A 27,788-nucleotide genomic window follows, 5' to 3' on the forward strand; every position below is an offset into this window, starting at 1 on the left:
TACAGCTGCACTGAGATGATGACAACGAATGCAGGTAAGATTCAGCAGCTGCTTCAAGAGGGATATTTCCTTTGTTCTGCACAGGATCAGTTCTAGACCTGAGGAAATAAACACTGCTGGTGGGAGACAACTGGCAAGCAGAATTTCACAGTGACATTTCAGGATGGCAACTTCCTAGATATCTCCGCAATGTTTGCTATGGCCTAATTATTCCCTTATTTATTTTATTACCCATTCAGAGAGATGCAGTCAGTACCATCCAGAAATGGATAATTTCCGTAAGCAATGCTTTGATGGATAGGTTGTTGCTACAGATGTGGCAGAGCTTGAGCATCGTAACTAGAAAGCACTGCCCTGTGTAAAGCCTGTCAATCCTTTGCAGATGAATGGCTGGTTTGCATGCAAGGAGCTCCCGAATTACACTGAAGCGAAAAATAAATGCCCAGCCAAAAAAATTACCAGCAGAAAGAGCTGCTGCTTTGTTGTGCTCCAGGGCTTGGTAAATACTTACAGTAACCTGACTAATATGAACATGTTGGTTTGGAAAAGTTAATGACACCATAGATTTCAGGAATTCTCAAGCAACTTCATGAATAAAAGATGTTGACTTACTGGCATGACTAACGTTACAGGCATTACTGATATCAGCAGTCTTCATTATTCTTGGACATGATGCTCATACTGGCCAACGGGAGCCACAGAAAATAACTGTTTTAACTACAGAGCTGAGCATGTTTTTGGGAAAGTGAAAGCCAAATGGCAGGCACTCAACAGATGAATTCTGGCAGGCAAATGTAACTGCCCTAAATCATAACTGCATGTTGTGCTTGGAGCATCTGCAAGAGCAAAGGGAGAAGGAGCTTCACCAAGGGTGGAGATGCAAGATCAAACAGTCTATCCTGGACCTGCAAACACCTCCACCCACATGGCAATCATCATGCTGGGCTTCTTTTTGTTTTATCTTGAGTCTATTCAAGGAAAAATCAGAAGAAATTCAGTAAATATTGGAGGAGGCAGGGAGCTGCTTGCCATGGTCTGTAGGCAAAGCAGTGCTAGCACTCTATCACGCTCTGCCGGACTGCTTTTGGTTTTGTTTTTTTTCAGTATGAAACTGTGAATGCTGTGATTCCCTTCACTGATTTTAAACAGAAGAGTGAAATTCACTTCACCACCTGTTCATCATCATGAGTTTCGTATAAATTTGCAAGCATGATTTAATTCTGGAGGAAATATCAGTGATGTCAACGTTTTCCTCCCATACACTGTTGAAGATAGCATTCATAATGCAAGCCTGGATTTTCATACTTTCCATCTTCGTTAAAAAAGGGTTTGAACTCAGGTTCTCACTATATATGCAATATTAACGCCATAACCCTGCTAGCTGGAGTATCAGAGATTGCTGTCTACATACAGGGTTTATTACATATGCTTTGTGGATTTCTATGAAAGGGTAGGCTTTGGCAGTATAGGAAAATGGTGGTTTATGATTTAACATAAAATTTCTCTTTATTTTTCCCAAGAGTGCAAACAATAAGGGAGTAGAACAAGCAAAAGGAACATCTCTCAATCATCGAGCTTTTGGCTCTGTATAATAAAGCTCTCGATGACTGCATCTGGGTTCTTTTTTGACTGCTCAAGAATTTGGGGGTTGGAATGCAGTAGCACACATGAGCCACTTGAGTTAAGGGATCAAAAGGAACTGAGCTCCCACGGGCAGCTGATTTTGCTCCCACATGAGGGGAAGCCACAGCAACAAGTACTCCTCCTCCCAAGAGGTCTTCAACCACCGGAACACCAGGGCTGATGACCCTCGAGGCTACTGCAAATGGAGAAGGGTGCCAAAACGGGAGGGAGATGCAAGACAAATAGCAGCTTTGCTAGGGCATGCTTTCCTACAATAACGTTTGCTCATCAGTTCCATCAGCTGCCTTCCCACCTCCTGTTCACCACAATGAGTGGCTTTTCTATTAGCTCCCTGAACCATCCAGCTGCTCTTTCCATCTCGTTCATCGAGAGGCCATCCTCCTTGACTACCTTCTCACTACCGTTCAGACCCCTCCTATGATCCCGAACTGTCTTCTGTATCTCAGCAGTTTCCGGGAGATCACTGCAGAGTGTCTCAGTCTTCTCTCTCCACCTTCCCCTCACTCTTTGCCAAACTGCAGAATCCAGTAAGGTCTGTGTGCTTCAAGTATAGATGCTATACAACACAACGCGTATCCAACCTGTTATCCGTTGTGTGGCCTCCACAACAGCAAAACCACATTCATCAGTAAGACACCACTTTCAAGGCAACACACCAAGCCTGGGATTAACATTACACACAAAAGCAGTAGTTTCTGCCATTGCTAGTAGCTTGAAGATCACCAAAATCTGTTCAGGAAGCCAGAACATGGCAGCGTGACTTTAAAATACTAATGTCTTGCTAAAGCACATTTAAAATTACTATTTTTACGTTATTATTCTATACTGTATCCCCTGCAAAATTAATCAGATCTCACTTTCATGAATGCTGTTTTGCAATGATTTAAGTATTTAATGAGTTAACCATCTTGGTGCCTCATTAATAGCATTGCACAGTTGTTCATTGTTACAATTTACTTTTTTTTTTCCCTTCAGTAAACTTGCACTGATAAGAGATGCCTTGCTAAAATTAGTCTCACTAATAACCTACCACTTAGAAACTGAATTCACAGCTTGCTTGGTCAAAAATTAGTATTTACTTGATAACACAGCTATAGAATAATCTGCTCAAATGACATTTATGCACGAAGTATTATTTTTATCAGCCTGTGTCACAGGCACACAGACCTGAATTGTGACAAATGGGAGCAACCATATGTTGGGACAGGTGGAAAAGTCAGCAAATTAGCCATTGGGAGGAGGCAGAAGGGAAGGAGGCAGGTTGCCAGTCTGAGCATGACATTTGCAGAGGTGGTGTCTTAACCAGTACAAAGCACGAGAAAATGAAGAGTGGGGAGCAGCCCTGGCTGTCTATCACAAAGCATGCAAATCTATTGAGCACATCACATTTTCACCTAGAGATAGAAAAAAAAATGTGTTTAAGAGTAAAGGTACTAGTTCATGTGTGCCCAAGATGACAGCACGCACATCTTGGAAAAAACCAAACAAACGAACAAACATCAGCACTGTACCACAGCTAGAAACATGAGTCTTCAGAGGGAAGAGAGACTGAAATTTTGGTATGGAGGGAAGAGACATTTTTCCATTTTGTTCTGTGCTTTCAAAATGTCTGGAGACATTTCACATTGTAATCATCTAAGTATGCAATATCAATAATCTTTACAAAAACAAATATATGATTGCTCACCAGTCTGATCAGCAACTTTGATGTCAGTCTAAAATTTTTCAGGTGAGAAAGTGGCCAGCTACAAAGGCAGAGGACAGAGTACCGAGGTCAATCTGCACCAAGCATAGTCAGAACCAGGTGGCCAGGTTAGTTTCTGTGGCGTCTTGGTCAGGCTTCTGTGCATCCAAGAGTGCCTACGCTGTCAGGCACGTCAGGGCTAGCAGTTGCACTTAAACAGCGTTTGCATACTCGCTGGCTGCTTTCGATGGACAGAGCAGGCTGATACTGGCACCCCGTGCCCATATGCTGTCTAGATCTTCCCCGTCAGCCGCGCACGGTACATGGCTGGTAGTTCGGCTTGTGCCTTCTGATAATCCATCTTCAGACCCTCTTTAATACAGCATGACACAGCTGCATCTGTGCTTCTCCACCTCAGAGATGCCTTCAAAAGCCTCTTCGTGCGGGCGCTGGGCGTCTCAGAAGGCAGGAGACACAGCACATCCCAACGCGTCCAGCCAGGAGCCAGATCAAGGAGCACGGCACGCAACTGAATGCAATGGCGTGCGCGTTTACTAGGTGCGCTGCTTCTCCAAGCGTGCGAGCCCAAAGGAAGAGAATTTGGCTGCGCAGCAGCATTTTAATCAAGGAAGTGACATCCATTTACCACAGAGCAGAAAGTAAACAGCGTAGCCTGTTGGGGCAGGGTGCAAAGCAGCGCAGGAAAAAGCTGGAACGGGCCACAGCAGTTCAGCACAGACACAGACACAGGCAACTTCAATGAAATGCTATCGCCTTAAATTATTGCTGATTCTGAGAGAAGTACCAAAGTAACTACCTACTTATATAGTACAGAGGAAACCATCATGCAGACAAAGATGCTTTTATACTGCTATAACCTGGTTTACAGTAGAGTAAATAATTTGCAAGGTAAGCCCCCTTAGAAAATTTGCTTAAATGAGAGGAAAATTAAGAATTAGAGTTCTCAAATACATGAAAAAAATACAGTGGATATTCTAAGGACACTTTGCAGCTTTATCAGTGTTTATCAGCATGTTTGGTTACAAGTAATTTGCAAGCTTAGTCTCAGCAACACTTGCTGATGTTCTGTTTGTTAGATTTACAGATAGATCTTCAGAGAAAGCACCTTTGCCCATCAACGAATCCCACCAACAGCGATAAAAGCACAAAGAATCTAAGCTTCAAGCACCTCTTCAAAACTAGATAGCTGCAATTTTCATTTTAAAATTGAGAAAATGGTTTTAGAAAGCAGTGTGATTTATAGAGCATGGCACGGGAAGCTAATTCCAAAGGCAGACACAGAAACCCTCTCACTTGACTCCCAGCCTTGCACCTGAATTGCAAACTCGACACTCGCCCACTTTCTCTCTCCTCTGTAGCACAAGTAAAACCAAATGGCTTTTCCCAATTTTAACATGAGAAGCTTGGAAATCCTGTTTTGTTTTAAAAGGAACTGGGTACCTGGGGTGTGTATTATTTCAACATAAACTGTTTATTTTGACCCAAAATTGCACTTTATATATTGAAAAATATTTAGATAAAAAGTTCTTGCTATTAACTGTAATTAGGTCTTTAGACATCTGCCAAAATAGAAATTCACCAACAGCCTTTTTCCTTTGCAAGTCAGTGACATTCTTCCAGCAAGTTAACACAAAACAAGACAAAATGATTAATGAAATCATGTGACTAGTTTTAGAAAATTATTTATTTTACCCAGTCTATCTTAATTCCTTAGTCCTCTACCTCTTCCCAAGCAATGTGCTGTGACCTCGGATAGATTATCTCCCTTCCACTCTCCTGCTATGCTGAAAAACAATTAAAAAAATCCGGTGCACTCTTTCACACTAGTATGGTATTCATCAGCAAGACAAAATTAAGCCAGCTGTAATATATAGCATGAACTAAGTCAGAAAGAGAAGAAACAAAACTCCAGAGAAGTAAGATTCCAGAGTGCTCCATTTTGTTCCCATTCCCACCCTCCTAGCATCCTGTGCAACTGTACGTGTGTCTCTATCCTTTGTCCCACACACAAAAGTGGCAGTGAAAGTGGAAGCTCTCTGTCAAAACTTTAGCAATGAGCAGTCCAAGAATCCAAGACTATCACGTACTATTTCAATCAGTCCTTTTCATGATGGAGAAAAAGGTCAATGCTGGCTTGCTCTCTGAATTTTTTTCTCTGTTCATTCACATCATCACAAGTCTTCCTTGGATTTAGTTTCAGCCAGCTGGTTTTTTCAAACAGTGGCTAGCTGCTAAAGTTCTGATTGCAATATGTAGCAATAAATTGCTAAATGAAAACCTAAAAATTTAAATAACTGTGTAGCTTCCTTAACCAGCTCTATTCAAGGCAGGTCATCATTCCATACTCTCCACACTTCATCTCAAAACCCACCTAGACGACTCTTCTGTGACAGCCACAGGGCAATAGGTGAGGGAGGTTAGCTGGATCTGTGCCCACCTGAAAGCCAGAAATGGTCTCCAAAAGCACAGCATAAGCTCTTCAGGGAGTCTTCCTCCTCCTAACACTACAAATACCTTGCTCTCTTTGCAAATTTTACATTGCCCAGAATAGAAAGTTGCTCAAACTAAGCTTCTGCTGTGCTGCAAAAGACTGCTATGAACGAAATGACTTCAGCATTCAGTTATTACAAACAAGCAGGAGCAGTTCCACAATTTAACCGGGAATGTCAGGGGAACAGCTTTGAATCGCCTCAGTTTTCACCATGGAAGAAGGTAACCACTGTTGGGTGGTTTTAATGATAACTCTTCTCCTAAATGGGGGGAATGCAGGGAGCTAGAGAAAAAAGGAGGAGGAAGGATATCAGTTTGTATTTTCATCATATCACTAGAGTTCCTACTTCAGATAAAAAGAGATCAAGCTATTTCCGTTGAAATCCTTGGCCCAAGAGGCCTATGATGACAGCTGCACATCTTGTTTCATTGTGACAGGAGGTTTCTCTCCAACTGGATAAATCACATATTCATCAACAGTTCATCTCTGGAATGAAGCACAAGCATATGCGGGCTGTTGAACGGACAAGAAAGAGAGAGGCATTTATCCCAGACACAGCTCCTCAAACTCATAAAACCCCTTACCCCCAATCTACAGAGGCAGGGCAGGGACACGGAAAACAGGAGGCATCTCGCCACAAACTGCAGTGATGTGCACAGAAACTCCCTGTCCCACCTGGTGTACAAGGATTCAGAGAGATGAAGTACTCTAAAGCAGCTGTTCCCAAAATAGACAGTTACAAGAACCGTCTTAAATCTTGCAGTGCTGTTCATCCAACAGCTGAGCTTGGGTTGGAGGTGGTACAGTATCAGTCAGAATTACATCAAGTTTGTCTGAAATTGGGATTGCAGTTGGCAGTAACGCTTTAAAGACTCTGTTCTATTGCTGTCTCTCAGACACCCAGAATTGAGAGCATTTGCTGATTAAGCTACAACACCAGTTGGAAATCCCGTAAATTACTTTTTATGCCAAGCTTAGGGTTTATTTTTAAACAGTAAACTTCTAAATCTTTTTTTTCTTTTTTTTTTCTCCTTTTTTTTGTTTTCCCCTCCCAGAAATCAAAAGATAGCCTCAAAATTCCTCACACACAAAGCCTGTTCTTCCCACCCCCTTATTTCAGGAGCTGTTAGTAGAAAATCAACCTAAACCCCATGGAATTCATACATGTGGAAAAATGCACGTGCAGTAAAATTACACGCAACAAAGATCTGTGCAGACTGGTAGGCAACCTCTAACCTATTTAACTGTTAGCTTGAAAACAGACCATTTTTATTTGGCTAGACTGAAAAAGATCTGAATGTATATAATTGAGGCACATCATAACAAGTACAAACACTGCAGACTCATTTCATAGCTATGCCTATTCCAAATTAATCTGAATTCAAATCCAAACTAGGTGCTGAAATAGAATAAAATGCAACTGCGTATCATTTCCTTTGGTAGACATGTACAAAGACCAGCACATACGTCACATCTGAAACAGTGTGGAAAGCTCTGTTCTCCCAGACTGCAGCAATACTTATGAGTTTGTCAGCACTTAAAGAAAGGTCCAGGATATTGAATACAGTACTGAAAAGCAACAAACCTGAATACTGGTTTTGTTACTGAGACAACAAAAGATATCGTAATAAAAAAGTCAGTTTATTCATGGCTTAGTTGCCTCATCTATGGACAAGGAAAAATACCTCACCCTCATTTGAAGTAAGTTAGTACAGGTGAAACTTTGAGAGACACTTTGAAGTTGCACTCTTAAAGCATTTCCATAAATATTAACTGTTATTTTTATGCCAATCTCCATTTAGCACTGAAGGGTTTGAAATTCAAAATTGCCTACGTGCAGCCCTGGATAAGAGTTTGAAAACTGAGGGGAAGTTCAAGCCTTACCACCCCGTGTCTGTCAGCAGGACTAGCATGAGCTACTGTAGCATTCGTGGGACAAACGTGAAAAAGTCCATTTACCATCATCTATATAGTACTTGTTTCTAGGGCTGAAAGATTCTGCATTGGTCCCTTTACCACTGCCCTTGTTTGATTGCCATGCCTGTCGTCTTCTTCCAGCCTCATCCTCTACAGAACATTAAGGACAACCCCAAAACAATGCAGACTGAAACCTAGGCTTTAGTCAACCTGGAACATGAACAAACCCAACAACCAGCTTGTCCCATATTTTTGGTTACTGAGTTGAAGGGTAACATCCCCAGGAGATTCAGAGACTGAGAGGACACTAGGTAACAAAAGCTTCAAACAGCCTTTAAGGACCTGCATCTTCTGAAAGGAGGTTGTAGCCAGGTGGGGGTCGGTCTCTTCTCCCAAGTAACAAGCAATAGGACAAGAGGAAACAGCCTCAAGTTTCCTTCAGGAAATGACAGGGGAGGTTTAGATTGGATATTAGGAAAAATGTCTTTACCAAAAGGGTTGTAAAGCACTGCAACAGGGTGCCCAGGGAAATGGTGGGGTCACCATCCCTGGAGGTATTTAAAAGACGTGTAGATGTGGTGCTCAGGGACATGGTTTAGTGGTGGACTTGGCAGTGCTATGTTAATGGTTGGACTCAATGATCTTAAAGGACTTTTCCAACCTAAATGATACTACAATTCTATGATTCTAAGAGGAAATTTCCCATATACGGACCAAGCCGACAGGCAGACTAGGGTCACATTTGAGTTCATAGCTTTTGGCAAGCCCAAGCATTCAGACATCATGAGTCAGTGCTCCAGAAATCATTGGGGTTTATAAACCAATAAATCTATTTCATTTTGGTTTTTTAATTTGCCTTGGATTTGTTGGGATTTTTTTCTCAACCTTTGCAGTACACAGGCATCATCACATTTTCATTTTGCTTCTCTGTAACTGGGAGGAGCACTTTTTTCCATGCTGGGTTTGTTTGCTTTGTAAAATGCCAGACAAGATTTTCGTATTAGACTAAATCCCAGCGTTGGGGCATTGAGAAAAAAACCATACCAACTATCATGGAAGTTGGGAACAGATACTACACTGTCTTGTACTTTCACACAGCCCTTTAACAACAGAGAACACTTATTTTTTAAATAAAACCTCAAAACACCTTCAGTTCTGTTCTTAGATCCCAAACAAATAACAACTTAGCTGGCATTTCAGCACAAGCAGACATGACTTCTGCTGCTAAGAAGCTCCCTGCGACACAATCCTTTCCACCAATAACCTCAAAACATCAGCATGAACTTTCTTCCTTTTTGAGTTCTACTTTTCTCAGGTCAATAGTGCAGCAGAAACTGCCCCATTTTTGATTACACACAATCACGTATCACTTATTCCTATTTTAAAAAAAAAGTCCTGAAATTCAACAAATTCCATTGGGTAATTACTTTCAGATTAGTAATGGGATAAATTAATATGGGACAACTGGAGCTGAGGATTTTTGGTTTCAGTTTCTAGCTGTCTTACGGACAATCTGTGCATCTGGATCACTTGCATTCTCTGTACCTCAGTTTTCTGTACATAAAATACAGATAATGCCTCATCAGGGAATGGAATCAAGTTAATATTTAATTTCTTCAAAGCAGTACTGTATTCATAATGGAGTTAAATATTTTCAGAGAACTATCACAGCTCACAGAAGTAAGGCATTTCTGGGAAGAAATACTTATAGTGAACAACCTCCTTGCACTTTTGCAGAGCATCCTAACAATTTAACATTAGAACAAAACACGTAAATATGAAAAAAAAAAGACAAGATGATTTTTGGGGCCAACTTTGTTTCACACAAGTGCAAAAGAAAATGCAAGTCCAGTTCATTTTTTGGTCTTTTTTTGTTGGTATTTGTTTGTTTGGACTCTTTACCAGTTCACAGTGAAAATTATGGTAACATGCAGAATAAAATATTGCTCAAAAAGTTTGGTTTTACTTAATGGGGCATTTTAACTTAAAAAAAAAAGTCTCACTGACAAATGTAGCCTTAATAAAAAAAGACAGACATTCTCGGTACTTGAGACAAGAATAACGTCTGAAGGAGGCAGCACACTATCAAATTAATGATTAGAAAAGCATCTAGGATTTTAGATTTGAAATATTTTGGGGATGTTGTAAAAATTCCTTTTTATTTAAAAGTTTAGGAAGTTTAGACTGTTTCCTCCATAATCAATAATTAAAGCTGATCAGTCAAGTAGACAGTAATAGTTTATATCCTTTTCTTCACATTTGTTTTTATTAGGGGAATTTTTAGGAAATACTACCACGTATTACAGATTTAATGTCAAGCTTGCATCTGTTATTCCAGGCTGAGTAATAAAAGCCTTAGCTTGTATTATTAAGTCACATCCAGAAGTAAAAAAAAAAAAAAAAACCCAAACAAAAGAAAACCCACCAAGCTTAGGTCTCCATAACAGTATCTTACCAAGTTACTTAGGTTTGGAGCAGAACACTACTTGGAAAACCCTGACGAAGAGACAGGACTCATTCCAAGAACGATCATCTTACTTCACTTAGACAAAGTAAAGCCTTTCATGAATTAGGCTGGGGTTTGGCCTACATTCTGTTGTATGAAAAGGCTTCATTATTTGCAGTTGAACACATTGTCTGAAAATGTGATACAAATGACATTTAACGCAGCAAAAGGTGAGATAACTAAAATGGTAAAACTATTAAAAGTGCTATATATTATCCCCAAAATATACACATTCTGATGGTATCAGCACCACTCATGACAATCAGATAAAGCCATTTGCAGATTTAAGATGTCTCTGAAGACAGACATGGGGGGGGGGGGGGGGGGGGGGATAAAAAAACCCAGTACAAGTACTTTGTTTTTAAGCGAGGTACTTTGCTATATACAAGTAGCCATTTACTGGTGCTTTGAATTCCAACTGCATTCTTCATGCACATTTTGTAGGCATTGCGATTCACTTCTGAAGCTCCAGCAGCAAGCTAAACAACATATTTCAATTCTTTTCAGGAATTTCTTACTTCACTCAGGATAACATTCTTGATTTAGTTATTTCCATTGCAAAATCAGTCTGTGATCTATCTTCAAGTCAGAAAAGCAAGTAACAAGAAGCAAGAAGTATAAATAACAGATATAGAAAGAGTAATAAGTTTGTCAAAAAGAAGGCTGAGGTTTTGGGCTTTACGTTTATTAAATGCCTACATCAACTCCGTCTCGCTTCTCTTCTGCATGTGAGATTTTACTCCTCTTACCCAAGAGCCCTTTGCACAAAAAGACACACAATGATAGACTAGCTTTGACGAAGCCGACAAGGAAATACATGATTACATGCAATAACTGATAAGCCGAGAAACATAAGGTGAGAATTACACAAGTATCAGCCTCTGAGCTCTGAAAGCATAAATCAGTCTCTATATAAACACCAGCTTCAATTTCTACTTTTTTGATTATACAGTCAAAAGGGACTTTGAAATCTACACTTTATTTGGAATCTGAAAAATAAACTGTTTCCAAACTATTTTGTAATGCTTGTGTAATGGCCTCAAGACAGCCAGTAATTTAGACAGCTGTGCAACTAGCCACAGAAGCTGCATTTTAGAAATCGCCCTTCTTTGGAACAATTGAAACTTTCTCCAGGACAAAGTCCACACACAGAGAGCAGTGTTTCCCTGCAAGCATATAACAGTTTCATTATTGTTTAACTACCAAAAAACAGCTCCAACAATCTATCAAGCTTGACATTTTATCCGTCTCTGCTGCTAGCCCAGAATACATGGCATATATAGGAAAGAGGTTCAAGTATTCAAGTAAGTTATTTTGTTAATCTAAACAGAGAAACATTTCCCTTCTTTTAACAATTAGTCATTTTAAAAACCTGTTCAGGAAACTGTGAGCCTGTTTGTGCTCCAAATTATGAAATCCAAGTATCTATAAAGAAAATTATTCTACCAGACAAGTAAAAGCTCCCTTTTAAGATATGTATAAAACCAATTGAAAGGCAATTCTATAGAGAAGGGATTCCTCACTGCAACAGAGCGGCAGTACCAGTTGCGGTTCCAACCCAGCTGTGATTATTCTAACACCAAAATACAGCAGAGCATTAACTTGCTGCTCACTGACCCTCCCATCCTGGGAACACCACCGCTCAGCAGTTTTCCAAATAACTGTGGCTCAGGCAAAGTCCTAAGCAGCACCAACATGTTCAGAGAAGAAAACTTACCAATGCACGATGCAACCTCGTGGAGTATGTCCTCAAACACAAGATGGGAGAAATTATTCATGTGAGTGATTCTAACACCCAGAGTAGCTGGGTGAATGAAACCTGGAAGTCATTCACTGACGGCAGTAGCAGTTGCTTTCCGAGCAGGGTATTTTGACATCAACAAAAAGTGGCATCACATAGTTTCAGTCTGGACTTCCACGGGATGCAATATTATGGTTTCTGACTCATTTGGGGAGCAAGCCAAGCCAATATAACCTCATGCACGCAGTAAGTGGCATTGATTCAATAATGCTGCTTGTGACATTGCAATTTGAAATTATCCATGTGTATATATAGAATATACAATGCCCAAAGGAACTATCCTTCTGCAGTAGAGGTTACTATGCAACAAGCTACTCCCAAAAGAGAGTATTTTAAATTTGCCTGTTTAAAAATCTCACTTAACATCAGTCTAGAGGCTAAACTAAAAGATTCAAAGCATGTGCTGCTTAAATATATTCTTATAAGCATATCCCACAACCTTCTGAATATAAATAAAAAGATGGCAGCATAAAAAAAGCTGATAAATTAATATTTTAGACTACACTGAAATACAATGTGGAAATTCCTATTCCAAGGCTATTTGGCAGAAAAGCCAGAGATCATTAGAGAAAGAAGCCTAATTAGTATTTTACAGAAAAGTGAAAACCTCAAGAGCAATTAATGTGAAGAATTCATCGATTTTACAGACACTGAGAAGAATAAACGGCATCTCAGAAAGCAACAGTTCTTTTTAAAGAAAGTCCCTTATGGGAACATAAATTTTAAAAGCCGAAAAGGGCTTTCCGAGGTTACAATAAACCATCTCTCAGTTCTGAGGAAACTGGCTGAGAAAGACAGGAGAAACTAATACAGAATTTGAATTCTTGATCTGACAGTCATACTCTGTTTCTTAAAGAAAACTGTAACTTTTCAACCTTGCAATGTTCTTTGAAGATTGAATAATCGACTTTGGAGGGACATACCATCAGGTGGTTAGAAGACTTGGCATGCAGACAAGTTCTGACATCAATTCAGCAGTGATGCGATTCTCCCCACCTGTGAAACAGAGATTACACTTAATTCATCTCTGCAAAGTGTTCCGTGCTCCCTCAACGCCACTTGGTGCAAGTTCAAAGTACTAATTTCTGGTTTCTTGTAATGACCGTCCCTGGGAAGTGGAGGAAAACAAGCTTGATATGGGGAGATGCATCAAGACTAATGACTGGAATTACTTTGGGGAACAGGAGACTGGCTGGGGTTTCGCAATGGAAGTGGGCGATCGGGGAGGGCTGGAGAAACATTTGCACCACGTGAACACATTTAAGCGCAGAGGACAAAGCACAGGCAGATCAGCGTCATCACAGCAGCGCAGTCTTTACCACAGCATTGACTGTAACACTTCCTGAGAAGTTAGATCAATGCTCGAGTATTTAGCCCACACCAGACTGCTAGCAATATTCAGGTAATTTAAAGCCATGCTATGCTTGTAGTCAGAGCTCAGACTACAGAGAAGTACTGAGTTCCCTCAGTTTTTACTACCACATACCAATAGGTCCTCTTTCCCTGGTCAGCAGCAGTTCACACATAGCTGTGTCCAAAAAAGGGACATGTGCACACAGTTATCTGCATCTCACGTTATCCTTCTGCCAGCAAAGTGTTTTATTAAGAACCAAATACTTGGTTCAACGTACTGTCTAATTTCTTATCTTTGGATCAGGCTCTGTATCCCTCAGGACTAGTCAAAGGCTTTAGAGAAGAGACGCTCTGAGATATCCTACGTACATATGAAAATGCACTCTTTCTATAAGGGATGGGAAGGCAGCCTAAACCTAATTAAACACAATTTTTCCTACATGTATCACAGTGAAACCAACACGCGCTAGATGAAGACAGCATTTTGCCTGGCTAGATGTGAGGACACAAAGCTGCAGTACCGGGTCAGACACGCCGCCTGTCTAGCTCTATAGCCTGCCTCCAATGCAGATCTAGGTGAGTCAGAGGCAGGCACGCTGATATAAGAACACCACAGCAGATCACTGCATGAAAACCTGCTTCCACCCTTCCACCATGCAAAAGCTGGTTCAAAGTCTAAAGCATAAGTTTTAATAACCCTTCTATATATAGCACAGGTGATTCAACTCAAATTGTGCTCCAACCTGATTGAAGAGTTTACAATCTAAGTTGTTATAAACAACAAATCATGGTACAAAGTTGCATAACAAGTGAAAATTACACAATTTAAAAAAACAAACAAACCAAAAACAAAATCAAGAAACAAACCAACACAAAACTATACTGAAGTCAACTACAATAAAGAGAAAAATGAAGGCCTGAAGAAAAGAAGATCAATTTCTGTCATAAACTCAACAAGCGACCACCAACCCCAAAATATAATTCATATATATTATTCCTTTGTACCCTCATTGCAGAGTATTGCATTCGGCTCTTATTTTAATTTGACTCCTAAGAGCCCAATCACACGTACCTGCCAATGAGAAAGACTAAGCCTCACTGAAAGTCAGCCTACTTTTTCTACCCTACAATTAAACGAAATATTTAAATGATGGCTTTAAAACTAACTCAATTCAGCAAAAACTTGAGCAATTAAGCATTAACCCATGAACACTAATGTCAAGGCAATCAGCTTTTAATTAAAAATTCAATTGCTACCAGCTGAGGGGACATGCAAACCACAGAGTGCTGTAGCCAGGTAACTCTGCACCAGGATTCCCACGAGCAGAGAGAATTGCCCATAATGGAAAATGACAACAGCCTAAGTAAATTGTTTTGTCTCATTAGACTCAATTGTTCTACCAAAAGCAATTATGTTTACAAAGAATGAATACAAGATTTCCTCCCATCACTGTGAACACAAAATGTGTTAAGGAGATACCACTATTGGATGGGTGGCGGTAGGTAAATGCAAGGATCTGGAATTCATAAGAAACAACATTTAAAGCTCACAGCTTTGTGTCCCACTTCTCGGCTCTGGAAAAAACAAGGTAGCAGTGGAAGAGATGACAAAGGGTAAATACTCTTGTTGGTTGGTTGTTTCATGTAATCATGTTTCTACCTTAATGATCATTTATCTTAAAATCTGAGCTTCAAAGTTTTGAAATACAACCTACTACATTGTAAACAAACAAAAAATGTCAACTTATAACGCACTTGTCATTTCCCATCCTAATGAAATGGAGAACTAAAAAAACATTTTGTAAATCCGCTAAGTTCTTTACCAATCCTATAACTGGGTTCCTACACTGCCATGAAACAGTTCTCAAAAACCAACATCCAAGTCCTCCTGTGCTACCCACAGAAGATATGTTCTGTGTCAGAGAAGAGGAAGTGAGCTCAAACAAAACACATAAACAAAACCTTTTTATGTCTCAGCAAATTAAACATTACCCTGAACATATCTTAATCAAAGAACCATAAAACTAAAACATTCCTATCTACACTTTAATATTATACTTATCTCTACAGTATCTAAGTAAGCCTGGCCATCCTTGCAGTGTTTGAAAACATGTGAGGCTATCAAGTGCGACAGCTTATTTATCATACGGTCATAACATTGAGCGCATTCATCCTTAGCTGTTTTGCCAAGTCCCTGATCTGTAAAGGCTCAGACTGGGCTGCGTGCATGCTCACACTGCAGAGAGTTTACATTTATTTACCTGCAATCACATGCTGAAATACCAGTAAGAAACTAATTTGATGATACGTCAACACTTTCTCCACAGGAAACACCTTGACCAGTTTACAGGAACAAACTGTTCTGAAGAACAGTTGAGTACTTTTATTTTCTGAACTCCTTTTGCCTTCTGTGGCAAAGGAAGAACTTGCATAGCTTGCTGTACACCCCCGATTTTGAGCAGAAGCAGGGCAGAGCTCCTCATTAAGAAAGTAACTTGGGTTCTTGTCACCAAGGAAGCATCGCCCTAGTACACTGCCACCATACGAAATAAATGAGTACCCTGGACACAATAAAATGCAGAGACAACAATTTAAGCAAAGAGCTGTACTGAAGGCTGGCACTTATCAAGAATTCCTCATTTCTCACAGCATTTTGAGCAGAATAACCTATTAAACCTCAGAGCACCTTTGAGAGCATAACTCAGAAAAGGAAAGAGCTTCTGAACACCACTTCCTCAACAAGAGAGAAGAGCCCGTACCCAAGTCCCACCCGCCCTGGTTAGGGAAACCCTGCAAGCGCTCCCCGTGAAGGAGCCCCTTCACTGCATCTCCCCAAAACTAAACTCCAGGTGCTCAGAACCCCCTTCCAGCCTCTCCCTGTCCCCCCGCCTGCCCCGGTCTGAGCAGCCCCATTCTTCCTGCCCCAAGCCCCCCAGGCCCTGGCAGCCCATTACCGCCCCATATTCCCCCGTACTTAACACCACCCCCAATCCACAGCCGTTCCCCTACCCCACAGCCGCCACTCCACTGCCTCATGGTCTCCACATTTACCGGCCCCCCCTTACCACATCCCACCCCCCCTACTCTGGCAGCACCTCTGCTGCCTCACACCCCCCAAACCCTGGCAGCCCTCTCACTGCCTCACACCTCCCAAACCCTGGCAGCCCCCTCCCTGCCTCACACTCCCCAAGACCTGGCAACCCCCTCACTGCCCCCCCCACCCCCCCACCCCCAAACCCTGGCAGCCCCCTCGAAGGCCTCACCCCCCCCCCCAACCTGACAGCCCCCACCACCGCCCCACCCCACCAAGCCCTGGCAGCCCCCCCAAACACTGACAGCACCCCAACCCCCTCACCTGTCTCCTTGGGCAGCCCCGTCCCAGAGAGGGCGGCCGGGCTGCGGGTGGGCCCCAAGCCCTCCGCTCAGCCCGGCGGCGGCGGCGCTATGGCAACTGCCCACCGCGGCGGCGGCCAGCCACAGAGAGACCGGCCAGAGCGGCGGCCATAGAGCAGCGAGCTAGACAGCACCGGGCGGCCCGCCCCTGGCGGCGCGGCAGCTTCTCTGGCGCCCTCAGTAGGCCGAGAGGGCAGCGGCGGCTCCGAGGTCCACGGGTTCGAGACCCGGTCTGGGCAGCGGAGGGGGGGGGGGTAGGGGAGCTGGGGGGTCCCCTGTGCTTCAGAGGGGTTCCTGCTGCGTGCACGGGGCTTAGCGGCATTGCACGGGGAGCATACATATACATACAGGTACACCCATATGTATATACACGCACACAGCCATATACACACACCCATACATACACATATGCACACAATACATATAAACACACGCTTCTATACGTATTTTATACACACCAAGGGCAAGCAGGCCACCAGTGCCAAAAGGCTTCCCCACTACTCAGGGCAAGGGGTGCCCTGTCTGCCCTTGGACAGGTTTTATCACCCTGCTCCAGGCCTTTCCCGCAGTTTTGCAGCTGATTTAGGCAAGGCGAAGGAGCAGGGAGAGGAGACGTCCCATGCACACTGGCACCGCCAGGCCCCATCTTACAGGGTTGCAGAAATGCCTCTCTGAGCATGGAGGAGAAAGGCTATTTAGGTCACCAACTCTTCTCAGCCTAATTTTACTAAGCAAATTTAGGGCAAATCAGCTTGAGTAAGGAGTCAAGTTTTTCCAGATCGGGTAATAGATTCCTGAACCCTTCTCCTGCCCCCGCACCGAGCAATAACCAGCACCCCCAGCGATGCCTTCCCTGCAGCAACGCACCCAGAAATTCAGGACATCGCCATCACCTTGCACACACGCTGCCTACCTCAGCAGTGAACCCGGGAGCGGAGGAGCTGCCACCAGAAGCTCAGTTGTGCCCCATAACCACACCGTCCTCCCCGACCTATCCAGCTGTTTCCCAAAAGGGCAGAAAACTCCTGCAGCTGCAATCAACTGATTGCCAGAGAGAGAAAATCCCCCCCAGTCATAGCTATGCCCAAAAGCCGGGGACGGTTAGCTTTGGAGGAGCACAGCCCACGTGTCATCACCTTTCCCAGTCTCTTCCTGACCGACTGGCACCATCCCCGTTGAATCACCGTCCCATGACTGCTCCCCAGTGACTAAGTGCAAGAGCGGTGCTCTGCTGCCATGGTGAAGATGCGTGCTGGGCACATGGCTGGTCTCACGCGGAGCCTGGCGCAGGGTTCAAAGCAGGCTGTTCCTCTTCTCATCCTCCTACTGGTTAGGGGAAGCAGACAGTGAGAAAGCCCCCTTGGTTCAAATATAACTAAAAGAGGTTTCTCTCTGGCTTTTCCCCTGCTCGAGCTTTGCTTCCCCTACAGAACCTCAGGCAGAGAGAGAGAAAATAGTAGCGCACAGTTTTGATGAAAATTGTGTGTACCAGCTCTTTATTCACAGCTTTAAGAGACATAAGCTAAATGGTCTGCTTGTAAGGACCAGCCACATCAGCACCAGCCTCCAACAGGCAGGAAAATTCTCCTCCTCACTCCAGCCAGGCTGCAATCCCTGGGGCAACCCAGGAGGTTGCCCAGAGCAGGCGAGAGCAGCTGGAAAGCACTGGAGCAAGGAGAGATTATTTTAAACTTCACCACATGCAATTAAGCAGGTCCTTGAGCATCAGGCAGGGCCAGCTGGTATCAGTCAGGACTCATCCACCCCAGCTGATCCAGATCATAGCCTCCATCAGTTAACAGCAATTCTTCATGCAGCACAGCAGTGCCCCAAAAATACCAGCAGCTCCCTGGGGGGCTGGGGGTTACTCTGGGGAGAAGATCAGATCAAGCATCCAGTTCTGTCACTCATCAACAGCCTGTCCCACCCCACTCCTGCTAGGGACTAAACCTCAAAATTTTAATTAAGTTCACAGCAGTCACCATTAATTGAATTCCAGCTCTCAACAACCACAGCAGTGTGCAACATCTTTGTTTTATCTCCAAACCCAGATGACTGTGGGCTGCTCCAGGACCAGAGGGCAGCAAGTTATAGGGGGAACAAAACCACCACGAGGATCTACGGGTTTGTGCAGGGCCATGCCAGCTGGTCCCAAGCCACCACCTTAGGACAGGGCTGGCTCTGCTGGCTGAAGCCAAGCCTGCAGCAGAGGAGAGGATCTGGTTGTCGTGCTGCCCACACAGCCCAGCCACAATGGGCTGCGTCTGCTGAGGCAAGGAGATCTCCGGGGAACATTTTCTCCCCAGCACAGAACAAAAGCTTCTGCATGTTGGTCCCTCCCAGGACTGCAGGACTCAGAGGCAGTCTGTAAAACTTTCAGTGTGCTTCTCTTTTTTTTTTTTTTTTTTGCACCTTGACATTTGCTTTTCCGCCTGTGTCACAGCCCCTGTGTGGGTGTTGCTGGGCTGGGCTCCTGCACATCACCATTTCCAATATCCAGCTCCACCTGTATCCCTGTTGGCTGCAAGGGGAAACAGAGAGGAGCTTAATCTCACATTGCTGGGACTCCACGAGCAAACCTGCACATTGCTCCATCACCTGCCCCAGAGCCAAAAATCCCCAATTACATCCCCTTGAGGACTACTGTCTGCTGATGCCCTCATTTTAACTGGATCTGCTGAACAGAGATACAAATAGAGAATACATTTTAGTAAGGAACACCTTGCTCCAAGATACCCCCAGACACACCGTTATTTAGCACATCCAGGCTGCGTTTTGCTGCCCAGCACACCACCGCATCCAAACCCACATGGATCAGGCCACAGAGTGGGTTGGGAGCCAGGAGGCTGAGGCAGTGCTGCCCCGTACGTAGGCAGGATTCAAGCTGAAGTCACCTCTGCAGGTGTCAGAGCCAGCTCCGCAGGATCCTCTCTGCCCATACGCAATCAGGAGAGTGAGACAAGCACGAGGAACACGGTGACCTGGATTGGAGGTGGTGCCACTCATTTAACATGCCTACGAATACAAGCTCGGGCTGTTGAGAACAGATGCTCTTCTCTTCCATAGCACACAACCAGGCTGCATTTGCTCCTCTCCCGTTGCCGTGGGTCACCCAGTGAGGCCTGATCCTGCCCTACCCCCAGGACCCTCCCTCTGCTCCGAAGCCAGCTCCAAGTCGCACAGCTGCTTATCCATGACCAGAGGGACCGGTCTGGGGAGCCTGACCTGCCGGGGTGACTTTGCCAAGGAAGCGATGCGCTGCGTGGTGGCTTTCTCCCAGGCGGCTTCTTTGCTCTCCAGCAACACCCGGGTGCTGGGCACGAAGCTCCAGGAACGGCCGAGGGCTGGCTTCAGTGGACCGGTGCTGCTGTCCCTTGTCACCTGGTTAGTCACCTGCAGCACAAACAGGCTTATCGGTGTCCAGGAAAAGCAGTGCCACTCGTGTAATGAAACACCAGAGATCACCAGGAGATAACGGCAAATCTGCTACTTCTGTGAAGTTTTTTTCTTCTCCAAGTCCTCCTTCCTGGCACACCCATGCCATCCCCTCTAAATGTAGCCCACGCGACAGTCCCAGGTATGTACTTGGGTAGAAGCTCGCTGGTACCTGCAAGCTGCAGTGACTCCTGGTGCTGAAGCCACCTGCAAAGTTTAACGTGGAGCCTCCAAGCATCCTCCCAGGCACCCTGTCCTTGTCACTTTATCGCTCATCAGAGCAAAGGGCAGGAGTGTCTCGACACCTTCCAGTGCCAGGTTCAGACCACCACCATTTTCTGTCATGGCCTTCCCAATTCAAACACATTAATTAACTGTGGTCCCAGCAACCTGTTTGGACGCATTGAAGCAAACTTAATTACTTGGCCAAGAGCTGGGGAAGACTAGAGCAGAGCCCCCTCCAGTCCCCAGCTCCTTCTGGGTGATGCAATGCCCTGCAGTTCCTCCAAGGTAACTAAGCAAGAGGTTACTTAGTAAACTGGCCAGCCTTTTAAACGGTGTTATATCAAAAATAAATACATACAACCTTTCAATCCATCTGTACTTAACTCTACCTTGCTCAATCAAGTGAATGCCTTGTTTGCTGAGGACAGCAATAAAAGCAGGCAGCAAATCAGCCCTGTTCTTGCTCCACACTTGCTGGAACAAGACATCTGTGGGCTGGGGAGAAGCAGAACTACATCGGGGAGCAGAGCACCGTGTCCTCCTGCTCAGCTGGGAGTAGGGTCCCCCTTCTCGGTGGCTCCAAAGCCTCTGCAGGGCTCCTTGGCATCGCACACACCGAACACAAAGGACGAGGCACAGCAACACTCACCACAACAGCAAGGCTGAACTCCCTGGCCAGTGTCTTCAGCTCCCTGGCCAGCTGCATCATGATGGCCAAACCTGGAAGAGGACAAACATTTGGGTGTTTGGGGGATCAACCCCCAAAGTGCATCTTGAGGCAGGTGGCATCTAGATTTGCATGAGCACTAGATGTAGTGCCAGTGTTCATGGACACCTTCAACCCATTTCCATTACCAGCACCCCAATGTACCCACTGCAGCTGCACACTCCAGGGCGCCTTGGCCGAATGGACGTGGCATGGACAGACTGATCCCCAAGTCGTCCCACCTCCTCCTTTCCCATCTTAGAAGCCCTGAGGCCTAAAAACCCTACAAAAGCACCAGAGGCTCCAGACAAAGCTGGCCAGATTGATTTAACAGGTACAGGAGCCTTTTTTCTAGCTCACAGCTTCATTTCCTACAGCACATGGCGGCGAGGGGACCTCCTGTGATAGCACTGGCTGGCCCCCAGGTATGCAAGACCCTCTGGAAGGTGTTTGAGGGGCCTCCTTGGCTTCCCAGTCAGCAGAAAGCCCCTCACTCCTGATTTATGGTCCTTTCTGGCAGAAAGAGCCGCAGGGGAGCTTTGCAAACTGTGCCAGCAACCACCACATACCTGTGACACTGTAAGCAGAGGTTTTAATCTGTGGGCAAACAGTTCAGTGCCTCCTTTGTCCCCTGGCCGGGTTTCAGACCACTGGCATGAGCTTGCACCGCCACAGCCAGCTTGCATGTTTGCCGATAATACTGCAAACAGACTCCCCTTTTATCCAGTTGCAAAGGAAAAGCTGGGAACAGTCGCACCCACACCCGTCCTGCCCCAGCTCCAGGCACAGCAAACATGGGAGGAAGATGCTCCTCAGGACAAGCAGAGGTCTGCAACCTCATTGCACATCCTAACGAAGCAGCTCACCCTCCGACTGCTTGCCGCCCAGCAGCGGGTAAATCACAGCCGAGACCGAGTCGATCACCACAATCTTGAAAGGTCCCGCGGAGCTCACGACCTGAAAGGAGGCACCATGTGCCATGTGGAATAGTAACAAATCCAGCGATTTTGGAGGTCCTGAGCTGCACAGAAGCTCAAACGTCCCCACAACAGGGTGATCTGGTGTCACTCGTCAGGCACACAAGCCCCGCTGCCCTCCTTGCAGCTCTGGGGAAGGGAAAGGGGCCCAGACCCTCGCTCCTACCTGCTGGGAGAGGCGATCCCGCAGCTCCTGCAAGGCACTCAGCATTTCATAGACGTCGAACACACGGACAACCTGGATCCGCTGCAGAGCCTCCAGCTGTGGCACAAAGTAGCATCAACAACAGCCTTATCCCCTCCAGGACCCACCGTATTCCTCCTGCCCAGCTGCTACCAGCTCTTTGCCTTTATACCATGCCATAGAGACAGGGACCCTTATTTCTTCCACATTTCCCTCCGCTCCATGAACACTGTTGTCCCCACTGCACTGATGGAAGAAGCAATGTGGATTGAGCTCAGGGAGCAAAAGCATGAGGAACTACAGCAAGCCCTCCCCTCCTCCCCAAACCCAAAGGGCAGCATCTGTCCCCGAGCACAGCACCCACCCGGCCACGGGAGGAAGAGTTTGGACCCAAAAAAGCCCACGGGGACCAAGGCAGAGCTGGACAGAAAACCCATCTCTGGGGGCTGTCTGCAGGCAAGAGCCAAGGCAGTTTTAGCATGAGTGGAGGAGCAGCAGCAGGACCAGCTCCAGGGAACCTTGCCTGTTCTTCCTCGTCCTCTGCCCGGGCTCGAAGCATCTGGTAGAGACGGGAGGCGGTGAACCCCCCCGTGGAGTCAAGAAACAGGACGTGCTGCTTGAGGCCGAGAGACACGCTGCCCGCAATGCCCAGGCACACCTGGAGAGGCAGGGACCGGGCATCAGCCATCTGTCCCAGGGCCCTCTGCTTCACGTGCCTGGAGACATCTGCACCCTACCTGTCCTCCCCTGTCCCACTCACCTGCGTCTTCCCACTGCCCGGCGCTCCCATGAGCTCTGTCACTTCCCCCGTGTACAGCCCGGAGTCCAGCAGCTGGTCCAGGCTACGGGTTGAACACAAGGTGGGATTAGCAACACATCTTCCGCCAGAATGGCAGGGGCATCGGGAAGCAGCAGTCCCTAGAGACCCCTTCCCAAATGCAGAGAAGTGCCTCAGGCTTCGCTCCTTCCCTCCCATCCCTAGCTCTGTCCACATCGTGGGCAACAGTGGATCTGCAGTCTGGGGGACACAAGAGGACAGTCCTGAGCTGGAGTAGAGCTGTGGTCCTCAGAGCAAGGTTTCTCTGCACAGTCACTGTAACAACCCAGCGAGGAGATGGGGGAAAAGAAGTAGTAAGGACATGCAATAGAGTAACTCATTTCCATGCCTGGTCTAAACAGTTTGGACCATCATCACTCAACAGTCCTCCCAGATCCACAACCCTCCTCTCTGGAGCCCTCGAGGCAGCATGTTGTCTAGTCTAGAAGCGAGACACACAACCACTTCCCAAAAGGTGTGCAGGCTCTTGCAAGGACAACACCAATGTCATTCCCTCAAGGGACACAGACCAGCTGGCTTTGCAGCCACAGGACATGAAGAATAATCATCTCTTGCTCACAAAAGGCAGAGCCAAGCTCTGGCTAGAAGTTTTTAAAACAGCTGCTGGGGATGGTTTGGACACCACTGAGCCTGCTCAGGGCATCTCCACAGTGAAATTCAAAGCCTGGGTTGGGCAGCCAAGATCTTTTGCAGCAAGCCCAGCCCCAGGCAGACCTGCTGGCTCACATGGCAATGTACCCACCTTGGGCTCCCAGTGGGCAGGATGGCTGTGGAGCTCTTGAGCTCCTCATAGAGGTCTGCTCCATTGGCAGGGAAGGCAGAGAACTGGGCCAGGAGCACACGTCTCACTGCAACCAGCACCTGGTGAGCAGAGACACATCTGGAAACAGGTGGCCCCAAAGGCCAGGGCCACCCATGTCCGCTGCAGAAGATCCCCCCAGAGAAGCCCATCCAAGCCATGAGCTGAACAGCTCTGAGCTCCCTGGCTAACATACCAGGACTTTGGAGTCACCCTTTACCTTGTAAGACAGAGAACACTTCTGGGCAACATCCTCTAGGTCTGATGATACGAAATCCACCACTGCAAATAACATGAGGGACAAGCAGTTGGAAGCCAAACCTGGACAGACCATGAACACCAAAGAATCAACCAGCTTAGACAAAACCTGCCTGCACCAGGCAAAATATCTGTGCCCTCTGCCAGCACTTCAAGTGGGTGAACAGGATGCCCCAGGAAATGCAATATTGGAGTTTTTCCTCTGAAATGGCCCTGCTGCCCATTGCAAAACAAATTGTTTCTTGAAAAACAAGAAAATTTCTCCCTGTTTTGCTCAAGAAATGCCCAGGGCCGTTGGATAGCTGGGGCCAGCCAAGAGAGTCCCCTTCTGCCAGTGTACCAAAGCCTGGAGGGGCCAGTGGCTGACCCAAAGCGCCAGCCCTGGGCATGACAGAAGGTAGAAGAACTAATGACCCTGTGTCTGCTCCCAGGAATCACTCCAAGATTCATTTTTTCAGACAGATGTGTATGTAATTGGTTGAAAAAAAGGTAAAAAGTAATTCTCATAGGGAAAACAAGGATTGCAACATCCATGGCTCCAGCACCCACAGGATCTCACAGACTCCATTTAACAAGAATAAAATGGTGTTTTTGTCAGCTCTAATCCAGTTTCTCAGAGCCAGTAAAGAATCCACCTGAAGTCTTTTCCTCCCCTCCTCAGAGCAGGAGGTGCCCAGAGTGCAGTGTGACAGGAGCTTGGACTTTTTCAGAAGGAAAAATGCACAAACCCTCCTGAAATACCTTCTAAAAGCCATAACTGATCATCCCTCAAAGAGCCTCTGTTAGCCATGTCCTGCAACTGTCCTGCTCCTATGCAGAAGTCCTGACTCACCATATCCACCCAGGAGGCCATATCCAGCAAGGAGGACACGGGAGGGACATTGCAACACCACCACCCTTCCAGGGTGCGGGCTGCTGTGGGCACAGGTACTGGAGCTGCAGCCCCCTGAGCTCCTGCAGTCGATACCCAGCAGGCTCATCACAGGTAACCTGCAGCCATCCTCCTTTCCTCCGTGGGGCTTTAAGAAAACTCCCCGCTGCAGCTTCTAGGCTGCAAGCCAAAGCCACAAAGGCAGGAGGTGTTTTCCAGGGGTTGCCCCACAGCCCAGACCACCCAGCCCGGCAGATGGGTCCTGCACAGGAGGAGAGTACAGTGCCACCCCAAACGTTCAGGGACTGGCATTCCCCAAGCTGAGACCCCCCTGCCACTCCATTACCTGTCCTGATGTCATTCGCCCTGAGAAGCTGGATCATCTCTTCAGTGAGACCAGGACAGAGCCCAGCCCGCAGGACCACCATGTCCCTGACCACCCCCAGGACAGAGCACCACGGGGCCAGGAGAGAGGAGACCTGCAGAGGAGATGGGAGAGTGGATTTGACACCGTCCGGACACGGATCATGCGTGCCCCAGGAGCTACGCACCCTGGGGAGATGCTGCCCAGGCTGTGTCCGGGATGGGTGGTTACGGCGAGTGTTTAGTCCCCCTTTAGGGGGAAGCAGCCCCAAATCCTGCAGCCAGCCGCTAGCAGGCTGGCACAGGGGACATCGCTGCGGCTCAGCCAGCAGCTCCCACTCTGTCTTCAGCAGAGCCCTTCGGGGCGGACGCGCCCTCATGAACACTGAAAGCCCCGCTCTGAGTTTCCCACCCCATCCTCACCGCCCTGTGCTCCCTTTGCACCCCAGATGCACCTCCTGCTCCCCCAGGCACCTGAAGCCGGGCTGCCCCGGGGCCCTGGCCCCATCCCCCTGCCCGCTCCCCTTCCTGCTTCCTGCAGGCAGCGGAAGAGCCGGGCAGGGCTCATGTTTGCACCCCCATCTAGCGGCTGCACAGCCCGGCTCCAGCCCCACATCTAAACCCCTGGGCAACCGCCAGCCCCTCCAGCCACCGCGCTCCCCAGCGAGGGGCTGCACGGGGTTTTCCTGCCCCGGTTCCCCACCGGACCCAGCAAAGACCCTGTTTGCTTAAACAGGTCTGCAGGTCCTGCCTGCTGGGAAGCGCTGCCAGGCTCTGCCTGCACACATCCCTCCAGAGCCTCTCCCCTCCTCGCTGGCCCCAGCAAGGAAAAACCTTTCCAGCTGCTGACACCCAAGGGTGCTTCTGGAAGTGCACCCAGCAAAGCGGGGTTTTCAGCTCGCAGCACAGCCCTGTACCAGCACGGACACCGGGGAGCGCCAGCGCCTGCTCAGGAGCTGCAGCAGAGGAAGCAGAAACAGGAGTGCCCTTTCCCTCCCTCACCTATAGCAAACTCCCCCCAGCCACCAGCTGGGTTTAAATGCCTGTAGCACAGGTGCCAGCAATGCCACAGCCCCCCAGGCTCTATAAATAACAGAACCAGAGCCTGGGCTGGCTGGTTTTGGGGGTGGGTGTTGCTGCTGGGGAAGGCTGGGAAGAATCAAGGAAGCTAATTTGAAAAAAATGAGACAGACCAAAAGAAATAGGAGATAGAGGTGAGGCTACTCTAGTCTTTCCTTACAGAGCTCTCTGTGTTTCTGGGTAGGGTTTGTTTCACTTTTAAAAGCCTAGCTTGTGCTCAGAGCTGGGCTTGCTGCAGTGGCTGGGCAGACCCATGGTTCCCTGTAGAGCTGGTGGGGTCTGAGTGCTTCTTGGGAGAGCAGCTGATGTGAACAGGAAAAAAACTTTAATTATAACTTCTGAAGCTATTTCAGAGATGAGTCTGAGCTCTATACAAACACTTTAACTGCCCTAAACTTGCATTAGGGGTTTTGGGACAGCTCTAAAATGGATTGCATGCAGCTTTACCCCAAGGAGAAGGTCTTTAATGCTGTGTTGGAGAAAATCTGAAGCCCTGGCTGCTGAGCACAGCTACTTCTGCAACCCTGCTGTTGCTCTAGAGATGCTGGAGCTCATCCTGAGATTTTCTGGAGGGTAATTTCACCTTGGACCTTGCCAGCTCTGTGCAAGGTCCTGGGTTAGAAGGTGGCTTAAAGCTGCAAGGTAAGGTGGGATCTCAGGACAGGGTTTGGTTAGTCTCATCAGCTGGTGCTTGCAATTGAGGTTGCAGGGTGGAAAATTAAGGTGGGGGGTGTCTTTGCTGCCCTGCAGGTGGGGAGAGCCCCCCGTAAGGAGCTTGCTGCAGGGGCATCCTGGGGGCTGTCCTCTTCCCTGGCTGCCTGGGATTTGAATTTCCCCAGGAAAAGCTTTTTTTTGCTTTCTTAGCTGAGGCCTGAAGAGGACCTCCTGCACTTGCTGCCCGCCCTGCAGCCCCTCCAGGGCAGGGGCTAGCCCGGAGCGCATTAGCACATCTGCTCCAGCTGCAGGAAGGTCCAGGGATAAGGTGACTCCTGGGCTTCCAGTGCGGTGTAATCACTCATACCCCATCCCAAAAATGCAGACCGCAAAGAGCTCGGGTCACTCTTAGCTCTGTCTTCAACATTAGCAGCATCAAACACAAATTTATTTTATAACTTAGTTTACTTGAAGCACCTGCAGCGCTGCTGCTTGTAAAAATGGAGCCTTTATTCTGGATAACTTGAGAAAGGCTGTGCTATATACACCATGAGTACTGAAACTGTAGCCAAAAAGACAGGCCTGTAA

At 46.7% G+C, this 27,788-nt stretch overlaps 2 protein-coding genes across 11 annotated transcripts in view; both read right to left on the bottom strand.

Moving 5' to 3' along the window:
* RFFL (ring finger and FYVE like domain containing E3 ubiquitin protein ligase) overlaps positions 1–16,939 on the bottom strand; it is a 33,190-nt gene extending 16,251 nt beyond the window's left edge. For 2 of the 6 annotated variants that reach the window (XM_054847259.1, XM_054847254.1), the window contains exon 1: positions 11,981–12,137. In XM_054847259.1, coding sequence (XP_054703234.1) covers positions 11,981–12,041 — 61 coding nt within the window. In that variant the 5' untranslated portion in view covers positions 12,042–12,137. Of the gene's footprint in view, positions 1–3,331; positions 4,707–6,186; positions 6,327–11,980; positions 12,138–12,987; positions 13,061–16,772 lie in introns of those variants that run through there. The other 4 variants (XM_054847255.1, XM_054847256.1, XM_054847258.1 and 1 more) reach the window with 4 other exon arrangements.
* Positions 16,940–18,279: 1,340 nt separating this feature from the next.
* On the bottom strand, positions 18,280–26,002 carry RAD51D (RAD51 paralog D). Of its 5 annotated transcripts, none has more exons than XM_054847947.1 (11): positions 25,941–26,002; positions 25,450–25,582; positions 24,195–24,256; positions 23,918–24,036; positions 23,098–23,179; positions 22,861–22,995; positions 22,320–22,415; positions 22,043–22,133; positions 21,120–21,190; positions 20,036–20,203; positions 18,280–19,331 (listed from the first exon to the last, which is right to left on the bottom strand). In XM_054847947.1, exons 2-11 carry the CDS (start codon positions 25,529–25,531, stop codon positions 19,248–19,250), a joined length of 990 nt encoding a protein of 329 aa, XP_054703922.1. In that variant the 5' UTR covers positions 25,532–25,582; positions 25,941–26,002; the 3' UTR covers positions 18,280–19,247. The 5 variants fall into 5 exon arrangements, with proteins under 5 accessions (XP_054703922.1, XP_054703924.1, XP_054703923.1 ...); XM_054847949.1 differs by having other exon boundaries at positions 18,280–19,791; XM_054847948.1 differs by having other exon boundaries at positions 18,280–19,791; positions 25,922–25,980.
* Positions 26,003–27,788: the final 1,786 nt, after the last annotated feature.

The sequence above is a fragment of the Grus americana genome, chromosome 19, assembly GCF_028858705.1.
Source record: "Grus americana isolate bGruAme1 chromosome 19, bGruAme1.mat, whole genome shotgun sequence".
NCBI classification, from domain to species: domain Eukaryota; kingdom Metazoa; phylum Chordata; class Aves; order Gruiformes; family Gruidae; genus Grus; species Grus americana.